The 27,577-nt window shown below is 46.0% G+C and overlaps 1 protein-coding gene and 1 long non-coding RNA gene across 3 annotated transcripts; one reads left to right on the forward strand and one right to left on the reverse strand.

Annotated features, from left to right (window-relative positions):
- Positions 1 to 501: 501 nt before the first annotated feature.
- Positions 502 to 26,044, reverse strand: TICRR (TOPBP1 interacting checkpoint and replication regulator). 2 transcript variants are annotated; one of them, XM_034784162.1, is made up of 22 exons: positions 25,313 to 26,044; positions 24,106 to 24,391; positions 22,462 to 22,700; positions 21,911 to 22,154; positions 21,461 to 21,593; positions 20,189 to 20,352; positions 17,966 to 18,175; positions 16,384 to 16,535; positions 14,536 to 14,636; positions 14,088 to 14,181; positions 13,851 to 13,930; positions 12,874 to 13,116; positions 11,757 to 11,853; positions 11,448 to 11,520; positions 10,382 to 10,528; positions 8,822 to 8,918; positions 8,182 to 8,243; positions 7,080 to 7,235; positions 6,180 to 6,334; positions 3,490 to 5,785; positions 1,393 to 1,503; positions 502 to 1,041 (listed from the first exon to the last, which is right to left on the reverse strand). In XM_034784162.1, exons 1-22 carry the CDS (start codon positions 25,970 to 25,972, stop codon positions 923 to 925), a joined length of 5,919 nt encoding a protein of 1,972 aa, XP_034640053.1. In that variant the 5' UTR covers positions 25,973 to 26,044; the 3' UTR covers positions 502 to 922. The 2 variants fall into 2 exon arrangements, with proteins under 2 accessions (XP_034640053.1, XP_034640054.1); XM_034784163.1 differs by having other exon boundaries at positions 505 to 1,041; positions 20,210 to 20,352.
- On the forward strand, positions 6,318 to 21,583 carry LOC117884071. The gene is made up of 7 exons (XR_004647477.1): positions 6,318 to 7,049; positions 10,422 to 10,553; positions 12,890 to 13,146; positions 13,810 to 14,194; positions 14,561 to 14,673; positions 18,003 to 18,680; positions 21,497 to 21,583. It is a non-coding gene; the product is annotated as an uncharacterized LOC117884071 (long non-coding RNA).
- Positions 26,045 to 27,577: the final 1,533 nt, after the last annotated feature.

A 27,577-nucleotide genomic window follows, 5' to 3' on the forward strand; every position in this document is an offset into this window, starting at 1 on the left:
TTGTTAAGTGCCATCTGATCTTCCTTACCCAGGGGAAACTGAAATGAGAATCAGTGAGGCTGGAGCTTGGAAGGAGCCTATCATGCTATGGAAGTGCACTTCATCGTCCCCAACCCATACAATGAGATTTTACAGGAGAGAGAAGTTACACACAACAAGTACAATCCACATAGCACTTAGCCACCTTGCTTTTCAGGGCGGGGAGATTTACACACCCTGTCATTTAGTAGACAGAAGTAGCATTGTCTGAACTGTAATCTCAAGTGTTCCCCTGCAGTATCCCTCTCAAAGGGATAGTTGCTCAGAGAATACAGCTGTTGGATGATTATGGCCAGCGCACCCATTGTAAATTTGGGAGAGGAGAAAGCTGTCAGCCTTGTATTAGACTAGATTCGCGGTGAGGAAGTGCATGTGATGTAAGAGCAATACACAGTATATTCCCCCCCTGCTGCTCAGGCTTAGAAGACTGCACTAGCTCCTCCAACAGCCCTTCAAGCTCCCAGAGCCAGGTCCACAATTCCTAACACAGCACAAAGCAGCAGTTCAGATTAGTTTATTTTTACAAAAGAACGCTAGAATAGTGACCATTCTCTTCACCTGGTCCGACAATCTGTGGCACACAAACCCCAGCAGAATTTCTGGTGTACCCTAAGCAGCCTTCCCGGTTCCCACTGCCTCTTTCCCAGCTCCATGGAAGGAGGAGGAGCTTATAGGGCTGATTCAAACACTTGATTCCTCATTAAACCCCACAGGTGTGGAGATGGGGATTCCCACACACTGGCTACAGCCAACTCCCAATAGCAATGAGCCCCCCATTTGTTCAAAAACAAGCTCGCTCTCTCAGGGACAGCAGCATGTACTACACAGTGGGCGAGAGAACCTGTGTATCATTATTCAAGTACTCTTTCTCTGGCTGCAGAATTCAGCTGAGTAGCTTCTTCCGTGAATAAGTCCTGCTAAGGGGCCGCCTCCGGGAGCCTGCGTTGGAGAATAGAGACACTTCTTGGTCTGTAATGCTGTGAAAGACGTCCAACTCATCTTCTGGAGAGGGCACAAAGGGTTAGTGAAAATCTACCCTTTCAGGGTTACAGCTCGGCACCTGTCCCAGGAAACCCACTACCAGTAAACTCCATTTCCCTTTAAATCATGTTAGCCCCAAGCTACTTCCCCACCATCCCAAGCAAATGTAGCTCAGTTTTACCTTCGGGTTCTAAGGCCAAACTCCTTGGCAACAGGAGCCTGCTGGGCACAGACAGCAAATCCTCCACCCTTTCCCCACACCCCCTTTTCTAGGTACAGAGCCTGTGCTCTTTCCACCTCACTTAACCACAGGCAGGTCACAGGTCTACAATCTATTTGAGTGCAAGGCTTTATGAAATGACAGGTGGTTACCTTTGGCACACTTCTTCCGAGACGGTGTTTGTCCCTGGTAGAGCAGGGGGGACTGCGTCAGTGCTCGAAGACCACTAGCGGAGAGGGAGCCCTTCACTGGTGGAGTTGAACCTGGAGAAGCACAATGAGACGTGAAACTGCAGCATTCCCACCAAGTCCTGCCCTCTGGGCAGTAGCCAAGGCCCCTGGTTACTGCAGCACACTGGTGTGGCACAATGGAAATTTTCAAGTCAGTCAAGAGCTGGCTTTTACTCTGCCCTAGGTGTTCAACAACTGCTGTTCTGAGGTTGTCAGGGGAAATTGAGAAGTCTAGGAAGGAGGAGGAGACAATTTGGGATATGCACATGTGAATGATTTTACTGAAGTGATCAGCAGAGAATGTAAGAACCACCATAATGGGTCAGACCATTAGCTCATCTAATCCAGTATCCTGTCTTCGGTCAGGCCAGTGCCAGATGCTTCAGAGGGATTGAACAGAACAGGGCAATTATCAAGTGATCTATCCCCATCATCCAGTCCCAGCTTCTGGTAGTCAGAGGTTTAGGGACACCCAGAGCATGTGGTTGTGTCCTTGGCCATCTTGGCTAATGGCCAATGATGGACCTACACTCCATGGACTTATCTATTTTTCTTTTGAACCCAGTTATACTTTTGGCTTTCACCATATCCCTGCCAACGAGTTCCACAGGAGCTCTGTGCATTGTGTGAAAAAGTACTTCCTTGGGTTTGTTTTAAAACTGCTGCCTATTAATTTCACTGGGTGACCCCTGGTTCTTGTGTGAAGGAGTAAGCAACACTTCCCTTTTCCCTTAAGCACATAACTAAGCTTTCGAGGTAACAGAATACCCAGGAAGAATGGTCAGTTTGTAACTTTTAGTGCTTATTGTTTCAGGCTGTTTGCAGACTCAGACACTGCATCACTTACAGTAGCATCACTGTTAAGGGGCTCTTTGCAACCATAAGGAATAGAAACAATTCTTAAAAAAACATCTTAAGTTGTAGAACAAGGGATGGATTCCAAGGATATGAAATCCCTGGGGCCTTGCTTACAATACTGACTACAACCCCCGTAATAAAATTAGTTGTAATTTCCAAGTCTGTTAAGGACATGTGCATATAATTGCACATCTTATTTCAGTGTGCAGTTGCCATGACTGCATCTGAAAATAAGAAACTGCAGGTGCTCAGGGCCAGTTGTTGACATGGCCATCTGCATACAGTTGTGATGCTTGCATGTACAATTAATACATTCTTGCATGTGCCTACTTCAGGAAAAAAAAACACTCTTAAAAAGAGTTTAAAGAGCGAAATGCATAATGCTGAAAAAGGGTGAGCGGTAATAAAGAAAGCTATTGGTACCAGAGCAGGCAAGCCTAGGGGTGAGAAGCATAGAATCATACTCTGTATCCCATGAACCAACGCAGCATTCTTCCAGATGGCTAATATATTGCTCAATTTAATTTAAAATGTCCAAGGCCTGAGGCTATTACACCCCAGCCTAATACGTATGTCAGGGAGATTCCCCAGTCATATGCAGCTTACATTCCTCCCCACTCCGTTACTCCTAGTTACACCACATTGCTACCACCCCAAATTACGACTCTCCTATCATGGGTTTTAATACCCTTTCACTATGTTAAGAATAGGGACAGGGATGTGACTCCACAATCATTTTAGCCCTTAATCCCTCCCTCCCTGTAAGAGCCTCCAGCTGCCAGTCAGTTTATCCTTTTCTCTGATCTCTCTCCAATTTGTCAATATTCTGTTAGAGTTTCCCACAACAGAGGCAAATATGCTGATGCTGCAGCGCTAACTACCCAGTCCACAACGTGACTGCATATACACCCCAATCAGCACTGGCCTTTTTAGCTGCAATATGGCATTATGACTCATGTAATTTGCTATCCATTATCACCCTTCCATCTCATTCCAATGGATCTGCCTTTCAAATTTCTTCTGATGTATTAGCTGCATGTTCCCAGCTGCATCTCACTTTGTTTCCTGCCTATGTTCCTAGTCCCCTGTATTCTGTTCTTACAGCGCCTCCAAATTTAGCATCTCTGAATTTCAGTAGGGTAATACTTGACAATTGATTACCTGAAACACCGAAGACATCGTCATCCCCTATGGAACTTTGTTGCCCAGGAGTTCTGTTTGAAGACGCGGTGGTTCTACCAGGAGGCATTGTGGATATCCTCCTTTTGCTTGTGCTATTCTCATCTGTGGAAGAGCTGACCAGATCCACGTAGTCTCTAGCTGTGCAAGACCTCTTAGCCTCCCATTTGGTTTCCTCCTCTGGAGACAGGAGGTCAAAGGTCCGCTTTCTGGATTTCAGGCCAAAAGTCCCTGTGGAAGCACCGTCATCAGCTCTGGGCTCAGTGTCGCTGGGAGGTGACTGGTCCTGAAGCCTGTAAACCCCTTCCAGTTCAAAGTCAGCCAGCAGCAGAGCTTTACTGCTGCTGCTGAACTGGTCAGAAATTGTTCCTCCCTCTTCACTTGCTGACACATTCCCTGTACATTCTACATGCTTCTCACATCGACCACACCCACCATTGGCATTGCTGTTTGCTGCTTTTTTTCTTCGGGGCCAGTCCTTGATGGCATCGGGGGTAGTCTTCCCTTTGTGCTTTGGAGACGGTGTCCAGGGAACTCCAGCATCCACATGAGATGGGGAGGTGGTGTTAGAAGCACAGCTAGTTGGAGTGTATGACTGGCAAATGTAGGTCTGCCCTCCACCCTTCCCAGGCGTGCTATTGGAAGAGCGAAAGCAGGACGGTGAAACACAGGCAGCTGCTAGTTTTCCTGGGTGTCTAGCACACCAGGCCACGGCAAGTTCACTAAAGGGACTTTCCTCTCCACTGGGTTTGCCGGTTTTCAGCTGTGACTGTACTTCCATGGCTGAGCCAGAACCAACCCTCTTAATGCGAAGCTTAGGTAGGCCAGAAGCTTGCATCTCAAGTTCAACCTCATAAGTAGGTGGACTAGCAGAGGCCAACTTGTAATGACTTTTAGGAGTAGAAAACTTTGCTGGAAGTTCAGGATTCCCTAGGCGGGCTGCAGCCTCCCGCTGCATTCTGTCTGGGGTGCAGCGCAATGAATAGGCCGGAGAGGCAGACTTTGAGGTAGCAGGCAAAGCATTCAGAACATCAGATCTGGAGGGTTTCTTAACAGTAAGAGTCTTTGACTCTTTAGGCTCTTCTGATGGCAAAACTCTAGCTTCTGAGGCATCACTCTTTCTGCTGCCTAAGGAAGAGGAATCTAAGGGCTCACACTCACTCACAGCATCTGAGATCTGCACATGTCCTTTAGCAGAAAGCTCAGGAGACAGTTGCTTTTCCAGACTCTGATCCTTTCTTGGGGAAGAGCCCTGAGCATCTGTACCCACCAGTTCATTTCTCTCTAACATGTGGACACTTTCAGAAGCCCTGGGCTCATGGATCAGAGAGCTTTGTGCAGGAAACCTAGTGTTACCATTACTATGATGTTTCTGCTTATTTCTAGCAGACTTCGAGAGCGGAAGAGCAGAATTTTCTTCTCCAGGTTTGGTGTGCTCAGGTGCACAGATAGGAGACCCTAGGGCTTTCCTTGGGGATGTGCCTGCAATGTTTTGAGATTTCAAAGGAGGGTTTTTAGGTGTATTAGACTCCGCGTCAAGTTCTCTGGTTTTACAGTGAGGAGGCGAATCTATGGACGGAGTCTTTATGGAAGATTCAAAAGGAGAATTAAATGAAGACACTGTTCTCAAAGTGGCTTGGGCTTCTGGAGATAAAGCAGCAGCCACTACACCCACTGGACTCAAAGATTTTGGAGCTGCACATCTGACCTTCCTGGGAGTTGCTTCCATTGGCTGTGACATGGACTCTAAATGGAAATTTGGCTGTGGATTTCTCTGAATCTCCACGTGAAGAGTCTGCCTACGAATAGAAGCTGGAGATGCTGTTTTCTGGGAGGATCTCAAGGAGCGTCTTTGAGTTTGTGGGTCTGTGATAGATTTTTCCTTGGTAGTACAAAGTAATTGTGCTGCTATATATGAAGCAGTTGCTGGACTGGAATCTTTTAGAGGTGACCCAAAAACATCATCAAGCACTTCATTCCCAGCCTGCTTTTCTGGAGTCTGTAACCCCACCTCCTTGTAAGGGGAGGGAAATCTCATCGGAGAAGAGTCTTTCTGAGGAGTTACTTGTGCTAAATGATCCCTCTTCTTTTCATTAGGCTCAGGTGGTGGCTTCTCCTGTCTGGAAGGAGAGAAGTACCTTCCCAAGCATTTAGCTGCAGTCTGCTTAGCAGCTGGAGTTTTGCCAGGGGTCTTCTCCAATGTTTTTGGTGTTCTGTGTGGAGTACGAGGGGATTTCCTTGGCATTCTACGGGCAGAGCTCAGGGGCTTCTGGGGAGTCTGAGGAAAGGGTAAGAACAGAACATGCTTAATACTAGTATGTAATGGCATCTTAACACTCATTTCTGGCGATAAAAACATAGAAGCTGTTTGACTAGAGACGCACAATTTAAGTCTCACACAAATAGAAGTAGCTATTTAAAGATGCACAAGTCTGACTAAGTACGTGTATGCAGTGTAGCTGTAGCCATGTCGGTCCCAGGCTATTAGAGAGACAAAATGCGTGAAGCACTCTCTTATTGGACCAACTTCTGTTGGTGAGACAAGCTTTCAAGCCACACTGTCTTGTCTCTCTCACCAAAGAGAAGCTGGCCCAGTAAAAGCTATTTCCTCACCCACCTTGTCTCTCTAAGTACATACAAGCAGAGGGGGAGAGTGTGGGAAGATGTTTTACCTGATAGGCAATTGGTTCCTCCAAGTCTGAGCTGTTTCTTGTTTTCCTTGTTCCAAGTGACTCCTTCACTTTAGGGCTGCTCCCTTCAAGAACTGCTCCAAAGAGAAGCCTCTTGGGAGACTGGATAGTTGGGTTATCAGGATACTGTGGAATGCCTTCAAAAAGCATAGTGCAGTTAGATGGGCACCAAGCATTGACATGTGATGGGCACAGTTGTTCCTAGCACTCAGATGGTCAGAGACAATTAAAGGGCTACAGTATTGGCACCATTTGCTCTTTGCTGGCTACCCAAAGTTTCACATCCTGAGCTAAGTATTACTGTTTTCTGTACTATCCCAGGAAAATAACTAACACTAAACAGCTGTTACTAATAGATGAACACACACATGTGGAAAAAGTCCTCAAGGACAAAGCTGTTCGGATGAATAGCACAATTAAGTCCTGAACTTCTCCATGGAATCAGTTTATAATCCTTCTGAAGAAGGAAATCTGGAAGAGTCCATCAAGCACTGCATTATGCTCCCACATAGAAGACCTGGGTTTGGCAGCAGCTTTAGGACGCCTGCTGCTGACAGGGTTATGTTACATTTAATGGGTAAGGCGGTTTATTGGTTTGGGTCTGATTGTTTCTTGGCTGGCTGAGTAATAAGACCTTCCTTTTCTCATAGGAGAATGGAACTACAGTGGTTCCTAACACAGAGATTCCCATTACAAAAATGCTATATTCTGCTGGCTATAATGGATGCTATCTGGCAGGTCTCACCACAACAGATGCCTCAGAACCCTTAAGAGTTCTGTCTGTAGTGCCAATCAGCAAATGCTTCTGCACCAGAATCTGGCAGCTAGATTACCTATGGCAGTTAATGCCAGGTAAGTAAGTGTGATCGCCAACCCCAGTACCTGTTATGTCCTGCTTAACACATGTCACTTCTCGCTGTACCAAGTGTACTCGTTGCATATTCCGTGAGCTGGGCTGTGCAGTGGAGTAGAAAGAGCCTGAGTGTGTCCTATTCAGCGACAGCTGTTTGATGCGTGGACTTCTTCTTAAACCCACTTCTGGAAGTCAAGAGTAATACTATCAGGGCCTTCTCTCTCAAAACACACACCACTTCCCAAAGGAAGCTACAGCTGGCAGACAAGTGTCTCTGGAAGGGATCTCTCTGCAGCTGTCCAACAATGATTTGTTCACTAACACTGTCTCAGGCAGGGAAGGGGCTAGTTTGTGGAACATTCGAGAAAAATCAGAAGATGAAAAGGGTTAAAAGGAAACCCAACTCCCCAACTTCAGTGGGAACTTCTAATACGACAACATGTGCTTCCTTCCAGTCCAAACTTCTTCATAGCAAAGACCCCACCCACCCCATCTAAACAGGTGCCTCTTGGCCACGTCTCCTCCCATTCATAATCATTCAATATTCTGTGGCAACTACAACAGTTGTTTATACAGAAAAGTAATATTAGGAAAAAGTGTTTTGGGCTTCTTTGGATAATAGTTTTGTTTTTTGACTAGTTAATCCCACTGTTGGTTTTTGCTCTTCATTTCATCTCACCCCAAAACCACCGTGCTGTTCTGTTCCTTAGCTGGGGGCAAGACACTGCAGCAGGTACCACATGGTCACTTAACACTCTGTAGAACCTCAAACACTATGCTGTAGTATATTAGAGGAGAGAAACGAGGAAGTCCCAGCACAAGGCTAGGAGGTACTGTCTTTTAAATACCGCTTCAGAGGTCCCAAAGCACTCCTGGCAAAAGTTGAGATGTTCATAGTTGTGATATGGCCAGTTTGGAGAATTATGTTCTGTCTCCCTAAAGTTCTCATTTTTCTTAAAAGCTCTGTATAGTTCACTGTTGCCTTCCACTCCAGGGGTGGTTGCAATGTTCTCTATATATTGTAGTTTAGGGTCCTTGGGGATCATCCAGACTGAAGTGTGCTATCTTAGTATGAACTGCAGCAAGGTTAAAAAAAGGAAAGTGATCAGTATGTATTAAATTAATACCTACCACTCATGGCTTTCTCTGGAGATTCTTCCACAATACTGATGTCAGAGCCAGGATCAGAACACCTTGGAGAAACAGTGAAAATGTTTCAGACTCCCCATAACACCATGCCTGGTTTGTGAGTAAACTAAACATTTGTTTTTCAGAGCTGCAGAGAGCACCATTTGCTAACAAGGCCACATCAACAAGTTGCAGGGTAATCTTAATGTATGATTAGTAGGCATTGCCTCCCATCAAGAGATCAATCTGGCCACAGGATGTCCTTCCAGCTGTGGCACAAACACGTAACAGACAGGAGAACAGGCCCAACTTCAGCTGAGATTTCCCCTGGTTCTCATTAATAACACTCTGTATAAAACACCACCAAACCAACCTTTGTAGGGGAACCCTAAGAAGTGGCACCCAACTTTGCCTGAGGAGCACAATGGCAACTTGATGCAAGCATGAGAGATGCACTTAATATGCACAATGAAGCAAGTGGTGGTTGTCCTCACTTAAATGCTGGGACCTGTAGTCTCCACAAGTTGTCTTGCTGTATCCACACTGCTAAATTCCATAGTACTTGTTTGGTCTGCAGTCCACATCCTGGCCACCCAGCACTAGGTTAAAAACATTTCAGAACTACCAAATACCATTCACTCACCGGCCTTTGATTTGTTTATGAAGCAGCCTCCTGGAGATCTGTTTGTGCAGCGGCGTCTCTGAGACTCTCTTGGTCAGTAGCTTGCGATGATCTGAAACTGATGAAGCCGCAATCAGACATTTAAACCAAGCCTGTGAGGTGGCTTGGATAGGATTGAGCCAGCAGTGTGAAGATTTTAGAGACTTACAGATCACATCTACATATCATTTAGTCTCTATTCAGGGCAGGTGGGCAATTGTACACTTCAGTTTGAACCATCAAAACAACAGCCACTCTACTCTCATGGTTCACCTCACATACAATATAAATTTTACAGTTAAAGGTGAGTTTTATATATAAAATCTTGCAACTAGCAGGGCACACAGTCCATTCACATAACTTTTATGTTATATCCCTTTGTTCCCTCATTTATTAGACCTAATTTAAGTCCTTATCTTGCAAATAGCCCCAATAACTACTTAAGTTGTTAGCTGTTTGGGGAAGGAACCTTGTCTTCCCATAGATCTGTAATGCACCAGTACACCTATAGTGCTATAGAAATAATAGGTAGCATTAATGTAAAAGGAGTCTGGTTTGTGCTTAACTTTAGTTGTATAATTATGGGACTTAATAGTATAGAAATACAGACACATTGGACTTCAGGGGCTAACCCTGCTATCTATTGAATTGAGTTTAGGGACAGATGCATGCACAGTACCCTCACAGACATCCACATTTTAACTGTCTATATAAGGATTTGACCATCTCTCATTTTTCTTGTGCCAAAGCAGCCAGACACATGAAAAAGGATTAAAAGATCAAATCTGCCTTCAAGACAGGACTGTCAGTTATTTGCACAGATTCCATCCCTTTTATAGAGGCGTGAAGTCAGTGAAAGTTGAATGTGATGTCTGAGAGTTAAGGTACGCTAAAGCATCTCTTAAAGGAAGCATCCATGTAAGCAGTGTTTCCCAAACTTGGGACGCCGCTTGTGTAGGGAAAGCCCCTGGCGGGCCAGTTTGTTTACCTGCCGCGTCTGCAGGTTCGGCCAATCGCGGCTCCCACTGGCTGTGGTTCGCTGCTCCAGGCCAATGGGAGCTGCGGTAAGCGGTGGCCAGTACGTCCCTCGGCCCGCGCCACTTCCAGCAGCTCCCATTGGCCTGGAGCCGCGATCGGCCGAACATGAGGACATGGCAGGTAAACAAACCGGCCCACCAGGGGCTTTCCCTACACAAGTGGCGTCCCAAGTTTGGGAAACACTGCATGTAAGGGTTTGTGTGGGTAGGTGTTCACTTCAAGCAATCTTAACTGATTAACAGTTTCTTTCTTTGTGAGAAGATATTTAACTTACAGATGAAAACAGGTTTGGATTTAAATATTACCCTGCACCATTTGCAACCCAAACACTGCAGCATTGAGCTAAAAACACCATCTCCTTCATAACAGGAAGCAAATTCATTTTACTAGTAACAAGAGATGCCAGAATTGGGGGGGGGAGGGGGTTAGGGGATCGGGGCGGAAGTAAATGCAAGTTTCTCTTGCAGATCCCAGACATAGGCAATTGCGTAAGCTCATATCCACCTCTACCATCCTCATCAGAGCAGCTGCGTTTGTGTCTCAGGCCTTCCACAGCCGATACTGACTGGCTTCGAGGCATCTTCTTCAGGGACCTTTTTGATGGAGAAAGCATCTCTTCATTGAAGAGGTTCCGTCGCACCTTTGTCACCTCTGAAAGCACGAGAAAGGGCAAAAAGTGAGTAGCTATACCACAAAGGTAATTCTCTCATGGGGCACTGGAGGTAAGAAGAATGTAAACAGACCCAACACTGATGAAAGCAAATAACTTTTCAAAGGTGTGAAAAAGCCCAATAACTGAAGAGGTAGTTTGTACTGGTGAAAACAGTCACTATCCATGCCCTTCCCCAAACCCACCCTGGAGTTCTCTTATGAGGGTTCCTTTTTAATTTACACTTGTCAGCTACTTAGCCTCTTTCTGTAGGTTACAGTCAAGGGAACCCTAAGAAGGAAGGCTGAATTCAAAGCACCAAAAGGATCACGATTAGGACCATGGGAAATATCCACCATAGAGAATCTGAGCTGCAGCACAGGTGGTTGTGAGGTTTGTTACCTTACATTTGATAGAACACTTGAAGTTTGAAACAGACATTAACAAGTTTCTAGTTACAAAGATATCCTCCCGAACATGACACATATGAGAGCTTTGAGAAGAACGGAGTATGAACTGCCCCCTTCATCTCAGTGGGGTGGTGACTGAAGCCCAATGGTTGTTCTATCAAATATCTTTGTGATCCTCTGTGCAGGAGTGACGCAGAAGGACAGAAGATCTAAGGAAATTGGCAGATCAAGGGAGACTGACATTTTGTATGTTTTTTGAGACTAAACTGAATGAAATTAGTCACTTTTTATAAAATTATTCAGTAACTTACCCAACGGCCTATCAGCGTGTTGAGTGAATTCACTCATGAACGCCGATAGTTTTCCCCGAAGTTTCCACAGACTGCGGGAACATTTCCTGCAGATTTCCCGTCTCTCTATTTGTGGAACACTCCTGGCTCACTACAATGTACAATGAAATCAGCTGTGCGGGGAACCAATTAGCTTTCTATGGAGAAGCTAGTTGTCATACCTTGCACTGCCTCCTTCTGCAGGGGAAGCAGCTGTTGGGCTTTCTCAGTGGCCAAGTAACAGTGAGAGTTTTCCTGAAATGAAGATGTAATAAGTGTTACACTGCTCGTTTATACTCAAAATCATAAGTGTGAAACATTTAGACAAGCGTTTCAGTTCTCAAAAAATTCTGCCTCAGAATGATTTTGGCCTTGTGCAGCTGATACAGGGCACTTAACAGGCAAAGAACACATGCACCCACGTGTGGTATCACAATGCTGCTGCACCCTTGCAGCAGATACCTACACCCAATCCTCTAGGAAAGCTTTACCTTTCTGATGGGATTCTTGGGTATATGGGGAATTTCAATCTGGCGTAAATTCTGCGATGCTTCTGTCATGCTCCTGTGTCTGGCTAATGCATTATTCCTTTAGAAAGGATACAAGAAACAAAGATACAATAAAGACAGACAAATATAAGTATCAGCTCTACTGATATCGGTTCTTATATGGAACATAACTTGAGTTTGTTTCTAGTGAGGCAGGCAGGTCATATTACGGACTCCATCTGTATTAGGACTGCAAGCTCTTTGGGACAGGGACCCTATCTATACAGCAAGGAGCCTTTAGGTGTTTTGATAAAAAAAAAACGTATCACCTAGGCTCAGCCACTGCAACGAGTAATCCAGTCTCGTCTTTAACGCCTCAGGTTCCCAAAGAAATATATTGCACAGTGTGATTCCGCCACAGAACGCACTTATGGACTTGGTATTTGTACAGATCAGTGACACTATTAAAACTGCAGGATATCCCAGAGTGTGCAAAACATTCAGCACACATGGAGTTAGACTGCAAATTCTTTGTTTGTGTGGGTTTCATTCAACTCCATTGTAGTCTGACTAAGAAATCTGGTGGTGATTTGATTTCTTATAAAAAATAAACACACACACCAACCTGGGGTATGGAACCCCTCCCAGAAGAGAAATTGGGCAACAGATCACAAAGGCAGGATTCCAACTCATTTACCTGGCTAATCAATTTACACAGTAGGCCATGATTGTTCCCATGGAGCATGATTATGTTGTTTATATCTGGATTAATGACTAATGCTAGTTTTAAAGAAAGTAGTTTGACAAATTTTTAACTAATGTGTCTTCTGGGTTTAATTTAGGTCAAAGGCCCAAGCCACAATTCTCTCTTACAAGCCCATCACAGCACAGTTCCATTTCCATGGACAAAACAACCATATTCCCAGAAGCATGGCACAGCTTTTAATGTAATTTAACGGAGGGCCTAAATAGCATGAACTAATCCATTAGATACTTACCAAGATCAGCCCTGGTTAGTTATCCAGCAACTGAGCTCACCAGGATGGGGACTACAGATTAGATAGCTACTCAATCACAGGGCTGTGAACAAAATAAAACCCTCTCCCTTAGGAAATATCACCTCCTCTTTTTGGCAGATCTAGTGCGCAGCTCCTCCAACTGATCCGTCTCAGTGCTTAGGGAGGCTGTGCTGTGAGCTGGGACTGATGTCACAGATGGAGGAAGAGTTGGCGATCTGCTATCCAGAGTCATAGAGTCATCACTGAAGAAGTCTGCAGGCAGAACAGATGCCAACTTCGGAGGAATCTGCGTACCCAGACTGTAGTAAAGACCCCCAAGGGTCTTCGGTATGGAGTCCATATATCTAGAAGGTACCACCAGATATACAATATAGGTAAGCTTGGCAGAATTCAATTTTTACTTTTACTTTTGACAGATATCAATGTTTATTTTTAAGCATTTTATTTTAATCTATTTAAATTTTCACAATGGGGGAAGTTATGGGATGGGTCAGACAATTATTTAACAACCAATACTATGATTCAAAATGTTAAAGCTTTATAACTGCTGGACTGCAGCTTGTCAAAATAGTCTTAAATCAAATTTTAATAAATTCTCAAGCAGCCTGTTTATTGCTTTGTCTATCTGTAAATTTCAGTTAGCATCCATGTAAATATTTCTCATCTATTTGTGTGCCTATGGTGAAATCAGCATTTACTGGGGAAAAAAAATAATCTAACCCTTCCAAGCCTAAATACATGTCAAACACACAATAGGTAGCAAAAGCCACAAAATCCATCCCTGTGAGATTTCACTTCCAACTTTTGTACCTGTGCCTTTACCATGACTTAAAATTCTACTCGCCCTAGGCAAGTAGCCGTTTTTGATGGGCAAGTAAAATATCACGTCTATTCTTTAACAATCAGGATAAAGTATGGCAAGTGGATTGCATCTGAGCTAGTACATTTTCATGACAGCTTTACAAAGCTACCTGAAATCCGTGCTCAAAAGTTTGCCATTTACCTATGACAGGTACCTAACCAAGCCTATATTTCAGGGATAACATTTAATATTTAATCATCACCATAAAGCACTTACGATACTAAGACTTCCTCAAGAAACTTTGTAAGATACCCTGGGTCTTCAGTGAGAGACAAAATGCGCAGCATATCGGTCATCTGTAAGAGAAGATCAGATGGGGAGAAGTGTCACAGATCAAACACTCCAAGACCAGCCTTATGGTGTGAGCAAAGAAAATTGGGCTGGGAAAGCTACGTGATCCAGGTCAACATTTCCATTCCCATCTAGAAGCCCAGCCCAGCCCTATTTACTTGCCTCCTCCACCAGTTGCTCCATTTCATCTGTGCTGCTCTGTAGCGAGGGACACTGCAGACACATCTCAAGGCGCAGAAATACCTGAAGCTGACACCTACACAGAAAAAGTAAGTAATTATTACCCCTCTTTCTAGTCAAACAGTCACATTCAAGTTACTGCTCACTGACTAGACCTTTCAAAGGTTGCGGGGGGAGGAGGGGGATTATTAATACAAAATTCATTTGGTTAGTTTTCCTTGAAAGGAGTGACATGCTCTCAAACACTGTAGTATCTTGCTGTAGTAAAGCTTTCACTGCAGTGGATATTCACGCACTTTGATACAGAAATTATCCCAGAAGATCTGCCCATAGAAACACATCTCTAGTTGTACTGCAAAATGACCTCTAAAATAGCTAATCAAAACGGCAGTGGTTTAAGTTGCAGTAAATAGAATATTGTGCCTCTTACTCTCTGACTTTGGTTTCCTTGTCAGGATTGACATCATACTGTTGTCGGAGGGTTTTGCTGGTCTTCAGGAGATGACTTCGGACTCCGTCCAGACAGGCCACCTGCAAATACACAGAAACATAGCACAGGGGCTCCAAGGTACTTTTTCTCTCATCATGCAGCAAGTTCTCATTCTAACTTGTTCAGTATTATGGAAAACAACTCAATAAAAAAAATCCAGGTCTTGAAGCTAGTAAAGTAGTACAAGAATGTACAATAAGGAGTAATGGGATGAAAATAAGCAAGGAAAATTTAGACTACCAGGAAAACCTGCCTGAGACTCAGATCAGTTAGACCAGTGGTTCTCATCCTATTTACCATTGTGGGCCACATATGCAGCTCTCTCTGTGTTATGTGGGCCTCAGCCGCAAAATATATACACAACCTGTATAGCCCTGAGGAAGTCACATGGGCCACGGCTATGTGCTGATTGGGCCACGGGCTGAGAACAGCAGACAGAATAATTCCCAACAGAAGTGGCAGACATTTTAGTGGGAAGAGATTAAAAAAACCCAAACCACTTGTGGCAAACAATCCTGCACTGGCCTCTGGCAGAGGAAGAACTAAATGTGACACGATAGGCCTTTTCCATCTCTAATGTCTATGAATAATCTGGTGTGTCTGAAAGGAAACCAATTCAATATTATTGCAGTTCATCCACACATGTGGGCTTATCTGTACTAAAATGTAGCTAATGTAAGCATTAGGAGGCAGGAAAGTATGCAGACATAGATCTGGTTTTGACTGGAGGACCCTCAAAAGAACTTTGGAATTTTGTATCTGCCACACAGTATTCCCCCCCTTCAATTATTTGTGAACTGACCAATTTTTTGTTTCTAAATAACCTTATGAATCCACAACTCTCTAGTTGTTGCTTCAAATATGAACTTAAATACATTTTCCTTTGAACCAGTACCAAATCAGTTTTTAGTTTACAAACAATTTTCCAGAGAACTCCATGGCAGTACAGTGGAGTTGCATCATAGGCGCATTTAACTTACGCGATTTTAACTACACGAGCTCGGCAAAACAAAAAAGAGAAAAATAACAATTTAAATACTGTACCTGTAGTGCGAGCGATTCCGCCCGCCATTCCACTCAATGAGCGTTTGACTATACGCGATTTTCGCCTTACGTGCTGCCTTTAGAACCTAACCCCCGCGTAAGATGCGACTCCCCTGTACATTTCTTATAACTGTCTGATTCTTGTATAAATGAGCCAGTTCAGGCAGAAGAGCTCAGGTTTTTGTGTGCGCACTGGCTCATTTACACACACACACACACACACACACACACACACACACACACACACACACTTCTAGAACAGGGATAGACAACCTATGGCAGCCATGCCAAAGGCGGCACTCACACTGCCTGGGTCCTGGCCACTGGTCCAGGGGCTTCTGCATTTTAATTTAATTTTAAATTAAGCTTCTTAAACATTTTTAAAACCTTATTTACTTTACATACAACAATAGTTTAGTTATATATTATAGACTTATAGAAAGAGACCTAAAAACGTTAAAATGTATTACTGGCACGCAAAACCTTAAATGAGAATGAATAAATGAAGACTCGGCACACCACTTCTGAAAGGTTGCCGACCCCTGTTCTAGAATTTAGTGAGTTTTTCTTTAATCTCGTACTTCAGCAGTGATCCCGGCATGTAATTTTAACCAAACACTCACATTTCTAGAGTTTAAGAGCCTGGAGACATAGATCTTTATCCCCACATGTGGAAATAACTGGAGAGCCCTGTTCACTGAAAGCACAGCCTCAGCATATGCATTTGTCGACAGATTCGCCTACCTCTCTTTCTTTGGCATCTTTTAGTTTCAGAAAGCTTTTAATGGCTGTGACCATATTCCGTGCACACACAAACATCAGAAATTCTCCATTAACCACAGCCTCTTGGTAATTGGCAGTTAAATTGGAAAGCATCTCCTCCTCAGTTTTGAAATCTGCAAGTTAAGCAGAGCAAACTAACTGTAAGCAAGAGGTAACGAATGGGCAGATATAGCTGTCCTCTCCAGTAACCAGGCCCATGTAACAGAGTGGGGTTGTAACAGCAGTTCTCTTGCAACATGATGGCCAGGCCAACAGAAGATTTACAAAAGAAGTCCCTCAGGAATCCTCAACTCAGGCCCAAGGCAGGTGAACTGATAAAGCTCTTAGTCCTTCTCAGACCAAAACAGGCTTCCAGACTACCTCTAATATGCCAGTGACAGACAACAAGCCCTGGGGGCAGCAAGGCCCTGAAAGACCTACTGTCTGGAGTGGCAGGCGCTTTGCTAGCCTCCCCACATGTGCACAGGACTATTACTATACATCAGGGCGGGCAAACTTTTTGGCCTGAGAGCCACATCGAGTTTCGGAAATTGTATGGAGGGCCGGTTAGGGTAGACTGTGCCTCCCCAAACAGCGAGGCATGGCGCGGCCCTGCCCCCTATTCAAGCTCCCCTGCTTCTCACCCTCTGACAGCCCCCCCCCAGACTCCTGCCCCATCCACACACACCCTGTCCCAACAGCCCCCAGAACCCCTGCCCGACTGCCCCCCCGCCCTCCAATCCAACTCCCCCCTCCTTCCTGACGGCCCCCCTGGACCCCTGCCCCCATTCAACCCGTTCCCCGCCCTCTGACCACCCCGCCCCCTGACCACCACCCTGAACTCCCCTGCCGTCTATCCAACCCCCCCCGCTCCCCGCCCCCTTACTGCACTGGAACAGTGGGGGAGGGGCCGGGGGCTAGCCTCCTGGGCCAGGAGCATCCCGCGGGCCGTAGTTTGCCCACCTCTGCTATACATAATAGCAGTAAAAAGCTATAGTACTACAGCTGGCACAGCCTTCACTTCCAAATTATGAAAACAAAAGCCAACACATCAGATTCAAATGAAATCCTGCCTGGGCTCCTGGGGCTTTAGCCTCAGTGCCACCCAGTCACATCCCTCCTCAAAATCCCAAGAGGGAGGACAGGAATAGATCAACACTAGAGGTAGCGTCACAGGGCCTTTCTTTGCCTTAGAATAAAGCTTAAGACAAGAAAGCCTCACATATCATGGGCATAACTAAGGAATATGGGTATATTTCCACCTACACCTAGATGCTTGGACATCTTTATTTCCTCCCATATGCAGTCTCACATTGTTTTCAATTATTTTGCAATTGGAGGAGTAACTAACCACATCCTATGCTACAACTATGCAGTCCAATAGGTCAGTATAAAGGTCTACAAAGCAAACCTCAAGAGGGAAAGAGCTTCACCCCCACTGGTGTGAAGAGATGGAATCTCAAGAGAGTGCCCCAAACCTGAATCTGTTGCCTAGCTGTGCACTTTACCGAATTGCTCTGCTCCGTCACAAACACCAGAGCTGATAAACCTGTCTGACATGTACCTATGGAGATTTTCAGCACTCTTCGATTTTCTTCCAGCTTATCATCTGATCTCCTTAACAGCTTCTGGGGTACCTTCTCACCAGCTGCTGGTGGCACTCCATCTGGCTGAAACTTTTGAGCCTTTACATTCAGCCTTGCTACATTCAACATCTGCAGGGAGCGGGACATGGTCTTCATCTTCTGCCTGACGGGAGTCCGGGGAACCCCCCCTGCAGGATCACAAAAGGTTAAATTCTCATCGGGCACAGAGGAGTTGGAATTCAGACAAGACACCATCCAGCAGAACACTGGCACCACAAGACAGGCCAGATGCTGCATTGTTAAAATACATTTTTGGCTGTTTAAAATGTAAATTTCAGTACAGCAACGTTAGCTTCCTTCAGCACAGTGATGGGGCAATAAGAATTCAGAACGTGAGGGAAAGACTCAGGCAGGTGGTTCTGCCTGTTTCACTAGGCTCAGCCTCCTTTTTGAAGAGTGGATCTCCAGTTCACCTAGGAAGGAACAGAGACTGCTAACTGTTTTCAGTTAGCTTGCCACATTATGATCTTGAAACGTATGCAATACACATACCCAACGTAATCGTAACGTATAGGTACACTGCTCTCAAACAATTATTCCGGGCACCTGGCCTTTGGACTGTGCTCAGTGCTTTCTACAAGAGAAATGGTACTAGAGGGGCAACCCCACTAGTGATTCAAAAAGGAGCCAAGGGTAAGTAGCTTCATCTTAGAGTAAGGATGAGAGTATCATGTTACACAAGGTGTGGGGGGGGGGACGTTAGAGCAAGCTCAACTTCCTGTTTTCAAGACAACAGTTGTATCCTGGACTAAAAACCAGGCTGTAAGCTAAACTGTTTCTAGCTCAGAACATAATTTTTACCAGCTTAACAAAAGGCTTCTCCAGTCTTGTTTCAAAATGGGCTCTCAAATTGAGAGGGGAAAATGGCTTAAAAAATTAAAAATTCTTTAAAGGTTCTGTCATTCCTGCCTCCCTCTCCTTAAGAGTCAGGCTCATGTCTTCTGAATAATTTCAATACATTTTTGTTTACCAACAGTGACGGATGGACAATATAAATCCATATACACCTCTACCTTGATATAACGCTGTCCTCAGGAGCCAAAAAAATCTTACCGTGTAGGTAAAACCGCGTTATATTGAACTTGCTTTGATCCACCAGAGTGCACAGCCCAGCCCCGCCCGGAGCACTGCTTTACCGCGTTGTATCCGAATTCGTGTTATATCGGATCGCGTTATACCGAGGTAGTGGTGTATAGGAGTTATAGTGGGGACAAGCGCCCAGCTGACTTGTAAACAGTGAGATACAGTTTTTTAATTTTAAAAAGCAAACCCCATTTTTCAGTGCTTTTTGGGCATTTTCTCTTAATTTTTAATGTACATTTTAGGGATTTTCTGCTTCAGTGAAGAGAGAATGATGATTAAGTGGTATATTTGTTGCAGGCAAGCAGCTTGAAAATCCTGAGTACAGAGTCTAATTAGAGCAGAGGGTTTATAATACAGAGTATGGAAATCTGCATATTAACTGAAATGTCACTGAGAAATAGCTATACAGGGATTATATGATTCAGATGCTCCCAGAGTGGAGCTGCTTAACTGGGTAAAAACCGTAGTTCTGCATTAGAGACTAAAGCATCCTTCCCTATGTCAGAAAGAATTCAATTTCTGTAATATGAGGCTGTTTCTTATTTATATAACTCCACCACTATATCCCAGCTAGGTAAACTTCCCCTGAAAAGGTAGGGGATTAGCAGCCCAAGAGATTCATAAAGTATCCCTGAATTATTATACTGAAATGTCTAATGCTTAAATATTGTGAGAAGAAAGTTGGTTAAAATGTTTTCTTAATTTTTTAACATTAGAACAAAATGGAGAAGATGTGAGGTCATGTTAGTTGTGGGCATATAGATGAGAAGTCCAGAAGGCAATAGGCAACTAAAGTGCAAAGATTTGCATATTGCATGGTTATTGAAAATGGTTTTGCCAATATCCATACAGCTTCGCTTGGCTCCAACTGGGGCGCAGGGTTCATTTTATGCATAAATAATATTGCCCTTTAATAAACACGCTACACTGCCACCATCTGAGGCAGCTCAGAACTGTGCCTTTGCTCAGGGAAGGTCAGGTGTTCAAATTTCATGTTACCAAGAACGTTGCTGCAAAATGCAGAAGACCATAGGATGACGGGAATGCTCAGCACTCACGCAATCCTAGTCTAGACATACGTCTTTTTTTGTGGTCCCTTGGCTCAGCTGTGGCAGATGCTTCACTAGATTTTCTCTGGTAGAACTCAGACAGACAGTGTGTCAGCTCCATTTCAGGCTGGGAGGCCTCTTCCTTCTCAGTAGCAGAAACAGCCTGCAGCAACCTGTACAGAAGTCAAAGCAATTAAAAACAGATGTCAGCAGAAGCAGGGAACGAGAGGAATTCCTTACTCCCACTGCAGGTTGCCCACCCACCCTCATCTCAGGAAAGTTCAGCCTGATCCCCTGCACAGTACCTACTAGAGAACCCCCACTTTCTCCAAACCCCTTGCTCTCAAAACCTAGAGTGTGTGTGCTGGCACAGAGAAAAAGGAAAACATTTTTAGTTTATGCTAAAGAGGTGATGCTCAGAAAAAAATAAGAATTCCTCTCATAAAGCAGACATGTCACTGACCAATGCCAAGAACACAGTTTCAGATAATCTAATCATATCCCGACCCTCAGTAAGTATTTTTGCATATTTCACACAGCAAGCCCTTTAGGATGATTTCATTATAGTCAGTCAGCATTCACAGGGCACCAGTAAGCATAAATAGGAACAAAGTTCCTTCTTAATGAGCCAATTGACTTCACTGTATTGCCCTGGATTTTACTAAATCTTAAGGGGTGAAGTCTGCGGTATCTCTGTCTCATTTTGGTGTCCTAGAAATACCGATCACCACAGCATCAAAGGACATAGGTCTAGTTCAGGGGTTTTCAAACTTCATTAAACCGTGACTCCTCTCTGACAACAAAAATTACGACATCACCCCAGGAGGGGGAACTGAAGTCTGAGCCTGCCAGAGCCCTGCTATCTTGGGCATGGGCAGGGCAAAGCCAAAGCGCTTCAGTCCCAAGCAGGGGTCCTGTAATCTGAGTCCCACCGCCTAGCGCTGAAGGCCTCAGGCTTCAGCCTTGGCCTTGGGCGGTGGCACTCAGGCTTCATTCAGTTTCAGCTTCAGGCCCCAGCAAGTCTAAACCAGCCCTGATGACCCCATTAAAATGGGTTCCCAATCCAGTTTGAGAACTGCTGGTCTAGTCAGGATTCCTGGATTCTAGCCCTGGTTCTTACCCCTCTGTAAAGCCGGTACAGTAACATCTATTTAACAAGCATTGCAAGTATTAGATAATTATGCAGAGTTTTAGAGACTAGTTAGAGAAATGTAAGTGACATTTCCTGGACTAAAGTAACAATGTCCAAATGATATTCAGGGATAGGTGAAAGAGAATTACCTGAATGACTCCATTAAATCTGAACTTGCTCCGCAGATGTTCGATAGAGAGTACCACCCTTCAACTACTGCAGGATTCCAGCCATCTGTGCAGGACAGTTCTTGCTGGACCCATTCTGGAACTGAAGTCTCGTCTGGACAGAAAGGCAAACGTTAGAATGAAATTAAGAAAATTTCAAGTGGCCTCAGCACTCCCAAAGCCTTCTACTACCTGGCACATGTCACCGAGCCTTACCAATAAGCGTAATAAAGCAAATGCTCAGTCAACAACACCACTCACCACCACCACCACGGTAGCCTAGGTCCAGCAAACTTGAACCGTGGCAGATAATCAGCAGGAGCAAGCCCCACCGCCCAGAGACACTCCACTAGGAACACCAATTTTCAATCTCTAAGAATTCAGAACTAGGGACTATCAAAAGGAGATTCATTTTGCATTCTACACACTTACCAGAACTAGCTAGATCATCTCTGATTGAAGTATCAACTTGACTCAACACACTGCTCACAACTTCTGGAAGATGAAAGGCATAGTCCTGGGAAGAACTCTTGGTCACAGCTCCTTGGAGGAGACATCTCTGAACTTCAGCAGCCTTTTCAGTGCAGAATAGGGTAAGGACTGCAACGGTGTCAGAGACAGGGGATAAAATTCCAGTGCAGGGGCACCAAACTTCAGATGGAGACACTTCAGCAATCTATATGAAGGGAAAAGACATCTAGGTTATCTAGAAATACACAGACATTAAACTGATAAGAACAGACACTACACTTTGATCTTAGCTCTAGGGAGCCGAGCCTTCGGAAGGCAGAAGGGGCAGCTCACAACTAGGTTAGAGACTGAATTTTTTTAAAAAGCTTCTAAATTTAGAACAAAAAATGAGTTTGTGGAGCAGACTATCATAATATTTATCAAACTACTAAGATAGCCCTCATCACTGTAATACAAGTGTCTGCTATTTTTTGGCAAATTCTAGACAGCCAAGTACAGGAAGGAACATTTACCATGTGTAGTTCTTCAGTAATTAGCCTTCTTACAAGCTGTTGAAACAATGTGTCTTGTTCGGATTGTCCTTCCTGGGAGCTCTGCAGTATCCAGCTCTCAGTGAGGAAGCTGTCAGCCTTCACCAAATTCCAGTCTGTCAAGGTGCCTTTCAGGAAGATGCTGACTGGACTCTGGAAGTGTCTCTGGTTCATGGCTATGGGCTCCAAAATCACTGCACATCTCCACTGCTTCTCTACTCCTATTCAAGGTGAAAAAACAAACAATGGGCGAAGGAACAGAAGACTCAGCAGCAAGTGTACAAAAAGCTCATGGATTAGGTAGGCAGTGGCTCTGTGGTAAGTATGCTATGGGACCACAGGGAAGATCTGAGCTTTTGTGGTCCTGAGCACAAGGGCTGAGAGCACTGTGGAAACAGCAAGCTCAGCTCATGTTGGGGAAAAACAAGCACTGCATATCTCTTGGAAAGCTACACCCTGCAAGCTGATCTGATCAGCTTTGAAGGAGGTCTCCCATTCAGCTCTCTTTGTCCAGAGGAAAGCAAAGGGAAAGTGGTGCAGATTAAAGAGAGGGGACCTCCACACAGGAACCCACACACATGCATGTGCACAAGGCTCTGCAATAGGTACAAGTACTTCAGAAGGTCCCAAATTAGGCTCCTGTCCATTACTTATCTATATTCATTCAGAAACAGTGCAACAGAGGCCGACAGTTATATTTAGGCTGGGCAGAATTCAATTTGTATTTTTTATAATGTCAACAGATATTCGTTTATTTTAAAGCATTTTTAATTTTTTATTTAAATTTTCACAATGGGGGGTGTCAAACAATAGAGCAGGGGTCGGCAATGTTCGGCACGCGGCTCACCAGGGTAAGCACCCTGGCGGGCCGGGCCAGTTTATTTACCTGCTGATGTGGCAGGTTCGGCCGATCGCGACCCCCACTCGCCGCGGTTCGCCGTCCCGGGCCAATGTGAGCAGCGAGAAGCAGCGCGGGCGAGCGATGTGCTGGCCGCGGCTTCTCGCCACCCCCATTGGCCCGGGACGGCGAACCGCAGCCAGTGGGGGCCATGATCGGCCGAACTTGCCACGTCAGCAGGTAAATAAAACTGGCCAGGCCCGCCAGGGTGCTTACCCTGGCGAGCTGTGTGCCGAATGTTGCTGACCCCTGCAATAGAGGAAGTCAGACCCTAATTATTTAATGGCAGACACAGATTCAAAAAGTTAAAGCTTTATAACTGATAATACAATTCATCAACATCACATGTCAAAATATACACCGTAAATACCCTTGAATCAAACTCTAAGAAGTTCTCAAGAAGCATTTTTCATACTTCATCCATCGGTAAATTTTGATTATTATAGATGGAAATATTGTTTCTTTGGTTTGTGTGTATATGGTGAAACTGACATTCACCAACATTTACCCGTAAAAACTTAATCCTTCCAAGCCTAGTTTTGTTGGCTTACATATGAGTGACCCCTTTGGAGTTTATTCAGGGTGCTGTCTTGCTATTTTATCATTTGAAATCTCCTTAAATAACTGGAGTCCTCTACATGTGCTCTTAGCAAGAGGAAAGCATCATGGCTCTGGTCTCTTAACACAGAATCCATTATTAATTATAGCCTGGCCACCCCTTCCATTACCATGCTTGCTGAGGAATAATGCTCCTTCCTGCTGCGGGAACGATGCTTGGAATACAGAAGGCTTAGAGAGCAGGCAGTTCAAGGTTGAAGCAAAGGGCAGGATTGCGGTCCATGGCACAAATTGTGGCTTAGAGGAGCTGGACTCTCTACAAAAGAGAGGGGCTGCTTCTGTTCTGTGGTGACTCAAACCCTGAATTAAGGTCTCAGATGGCAAAACGGTGCCTCCCACCAGGCGGATCAGTTCAAAGATGGTCCAGTACCCAGAATGATCTGGAGAGTCTAGCACCTGAAATGAAACAAGGAAACAAATTAGTACTGTCAATAAGACGATCACTATGAGGAAATTGAAATATTCGTCATGTTTTTAGAGAAAATGTTGCAAGAGAATGTCTAAGAAGGTACTGGGGCGAGGGATGGCCTATTTGTCTTTTTCCTTCTTAAATATAGCTTCCTGCCTCCTTAACTTTTATGCTTAATTATACTTGGCACTTCAGTACAGCAGGGTTTTTCAAGTGCTTTACAATCACTATCTAGCAAATCCACACAACCACCCTGCAAGGAAGGTATTATCATCCCTATTTAAGAAGGTAAGGCCAGTTTTCAAGCTTGGATGCCTGAATTTAGGCACCCACGTATTTAAGCACCTGCAGGCTGTTTATTAAAGCACCTGCACTCCCACTTAAGTCAATGTCTCATCCATTGCCTTAAGTGGGAGTGCAGGTGCTTTAATAGATAAGCACTTTGACATGGTTCGCCATCTTCCAGTGTACCTAAATCTGAACAAAGGTAATTGCCATTCCAGTCATGGGCCTCAGCTGAGCAGGGATGCCCATTAACTATTAAGCAGCTAATTCTACTCATTTCATTTGTAATGAAAGTCACCTCCCACCAAAAGGTTAAACTATAAAGCCACCTGACATCAGCCTGCGCAGTTGGATAACTGCTAGAGGGTGTCAAGTATCAGAGGGGTAGCCATGTTAGTCTGAATCTATAAAAAGTAACAGAGGGTCCTGTGGCACCTTTAAGACTAACAGAAGTACTGGGAGCATAAGCTTTCGTGGGTAAGAACCTCACTTCTTCAGATGCAAGTCATCATCCCTATACTTCTGTTAGTCTTAAAGGTGCCACAGGACCCTCTGTTACTTTTTGCTAGAGGGTGGTACGCTATCACTGGGCTTAAATCCTCTGCTGCAGTCTCTCGCATTACCTTGGACCATTCAGCAGTGTCCACCCAATACAGGGTAATTTTCTGGCCTGCAATCATCTCCTGGACTCTCTTGGGTAAGAGTTTCTCTGCCACCTCTTGAGAAGAGGGCAAATCACAGCAGGAATGGACATCACTTCCAGATACAAACTGCAGTAGCTCCCTCTGAGAATGAGGGCAAGGAGAGAAAAGAAAGATGGCATTCACAAAGCCCTCAGAGGGCATGTGGCTCTCAAGTGGCTCATCGGGGGCCACAATCAACCTGCTCTTCTGGCTCCTCAAGAATGGTTTGGCTGGTGAGGTAATCTCAGGTCGATCCCATTGGTAATCCAGTAGTGTTTCCTTCAGCACGTTCTGGGTGAGGGCGGCTCTGGGTGCTGGCCCAGGTAAGTGAGATTTGTGGCTTTGCACCCCAAACCTGGACTCCAGTTCTTCCTCAAAGTCTTCCCAGCTGCGGGGCCCAAGCTCACGGAAATCACCCACCCGTGAGGCTCTGCCTCGGGCGCCCAGCGAGTCAAAGAACTTGAAACCCCATCGGACCTTGGCCAGGCCAAACCTGCAGCCCAAGTAGTTCAGAATCCTCAGGCAGCCCAGCTGGAGCTGGTTCTTCTGCAGGGAGCTGGCCACATCCAGTAGAAAAACCACATTGTGGGAACAGGTCATGTTGCCACTGAAAGAGCTGTCCGGTCACAAAGCACCTCCGGCGGCAACCCCCCAACCCCGCTTACACCCAGCTCTTCCCCCCCCCCCCCCCCCCCCCCTCCCCCCCCCACCCGCACTCTCCCCCCCCCCCCCCCCGCCCCCCCCCCCCCCCCCCCGTATGGCTAGAGGGGCTCCCTAGCCCCAGAGCCAACGACTCCCCCAGGGGCCTCCTCGACTCCACCCCATGGGCCCCTTGCCGCCCCGCGTACTCGCTGCCCCCCTGCCTCTCCCGCCGCCCCCACGCGGCTGCCCCGGGCCCCTCTCAAGGGGCCACCACCGCCATTGCAATCCTTTTCTGCCCCACTCCAACTGCTCGCGCGCTCAGCTTCCCCGTGCTCCCATTGGCTCCCGGCTACTCCCACCCCGCTTCTGCATTGGGCCGAATCCCCTCAAGCCCCGCCCTCTCGCGATGTTTGTGTGACCCCGTCCTCACCTCTCGGGCTTCTGATTGGCTCCTGCTGAATAGGCTCCGGGCGGAAGTACCCGGGCGGCGCAGTCTCCTCAGGAGTCCCTATTCCACTCCACGTTGATAGGTCCGACCGCAAGGGATTCTGGCTGCGATTGGCCGTCATCCGCGACGTACAGGGTCAGCCTGCGGGAGAGAACCACTGATTGGCTGCTGCCCTGAGTTTAAAATTTAAAGGCTGGAATTGGAGGAAGCGCGAGGATGGTAAATACGGAGACTGGTGTGATGACGTCATCGCTGGGCAAAGGTGAGGTAATTGCTAGGGTCTTCTATGCCGTCTGCCGCCCTGGCCGGGCTCGGCGACCACGTGGTGTCTGCCCTCGCCCTTCCCACCCTAGCTGCCGGGACAGCAGGAATGCTGCCATGCGCTCATTGGTCTCTTAAACTCTGATGTCATTGTGATGTCACTATGATGGTCTCCATCACTGGCGTGTCAGAGCCTTCCTGGGTCTCCAGTGACACTGCCCCTCGGGCCAGCCCTCTTGCTGCCCAGCCCCCGGGGAACGTTTACAGCGCCCTCAGTGACCTCACATTTAGGGTTGCCAATTGTCTAATTGCACAAACCCAAACACCCTTGCCCCACCCCCTGCCACGCCTCTTCTCTGAGGCCCCGGGTGTTCAGTTGAAAACTGGACACCTGGCAACCCTAGGCTGGGTTGTGGGCTCTGGGAGGGAGTTTGGGTGTGGGGTGGGCTCTGGGTAGAGGTAGGAGGGGGTGCGGGCTCTGGGAGGGAGATTGGGTGCAGGATGGGGTGCTAGCTCTGGGAGGGAATTTGGGTGTTGGGTCCTAGCTCTGGGCTGCGGCAGGGGTTGGCGTGCAGGAGGGAGTGCGGGCTGCAGGCTCTGGGAGGGAGTTTGGGTGTGGGGTGCAGGCTCTGGACTGGGGCAGGGGGTTAGGGTGCGGGAGGAGGTGAGGGGTGCAGACTCCAGCCGAGCGGTGCTTACCTTGGGCAGCTCCCAGTCAGTGGTGCAGCGGGGCTAAGGCAGGCTCCCTGCCTGCCCTGGCCCCGCCTTGCTCCCGGAAGCAGCTGGCACGTCCCTGCGACACCTGGGGGTGGGGGTGGGTCAGGGAGTTCTACACGCTGCCCTGCCTGCAGGCA

The sequence above is a fragment of the Trachemys scripta genome, chromosome 10, assembly GCF_013100865.1.
Source record: "Trachemys scripta elegans isolate TJP31775 chromosome 10, CAS_Tse_1.0, whole genome shotgun sequence".
Classification (NCBI taxonomy): Eukaryota; Metazoa; Chordata; order Testudines; family Emydidae; genus Trachemys; species Trachemys scripta.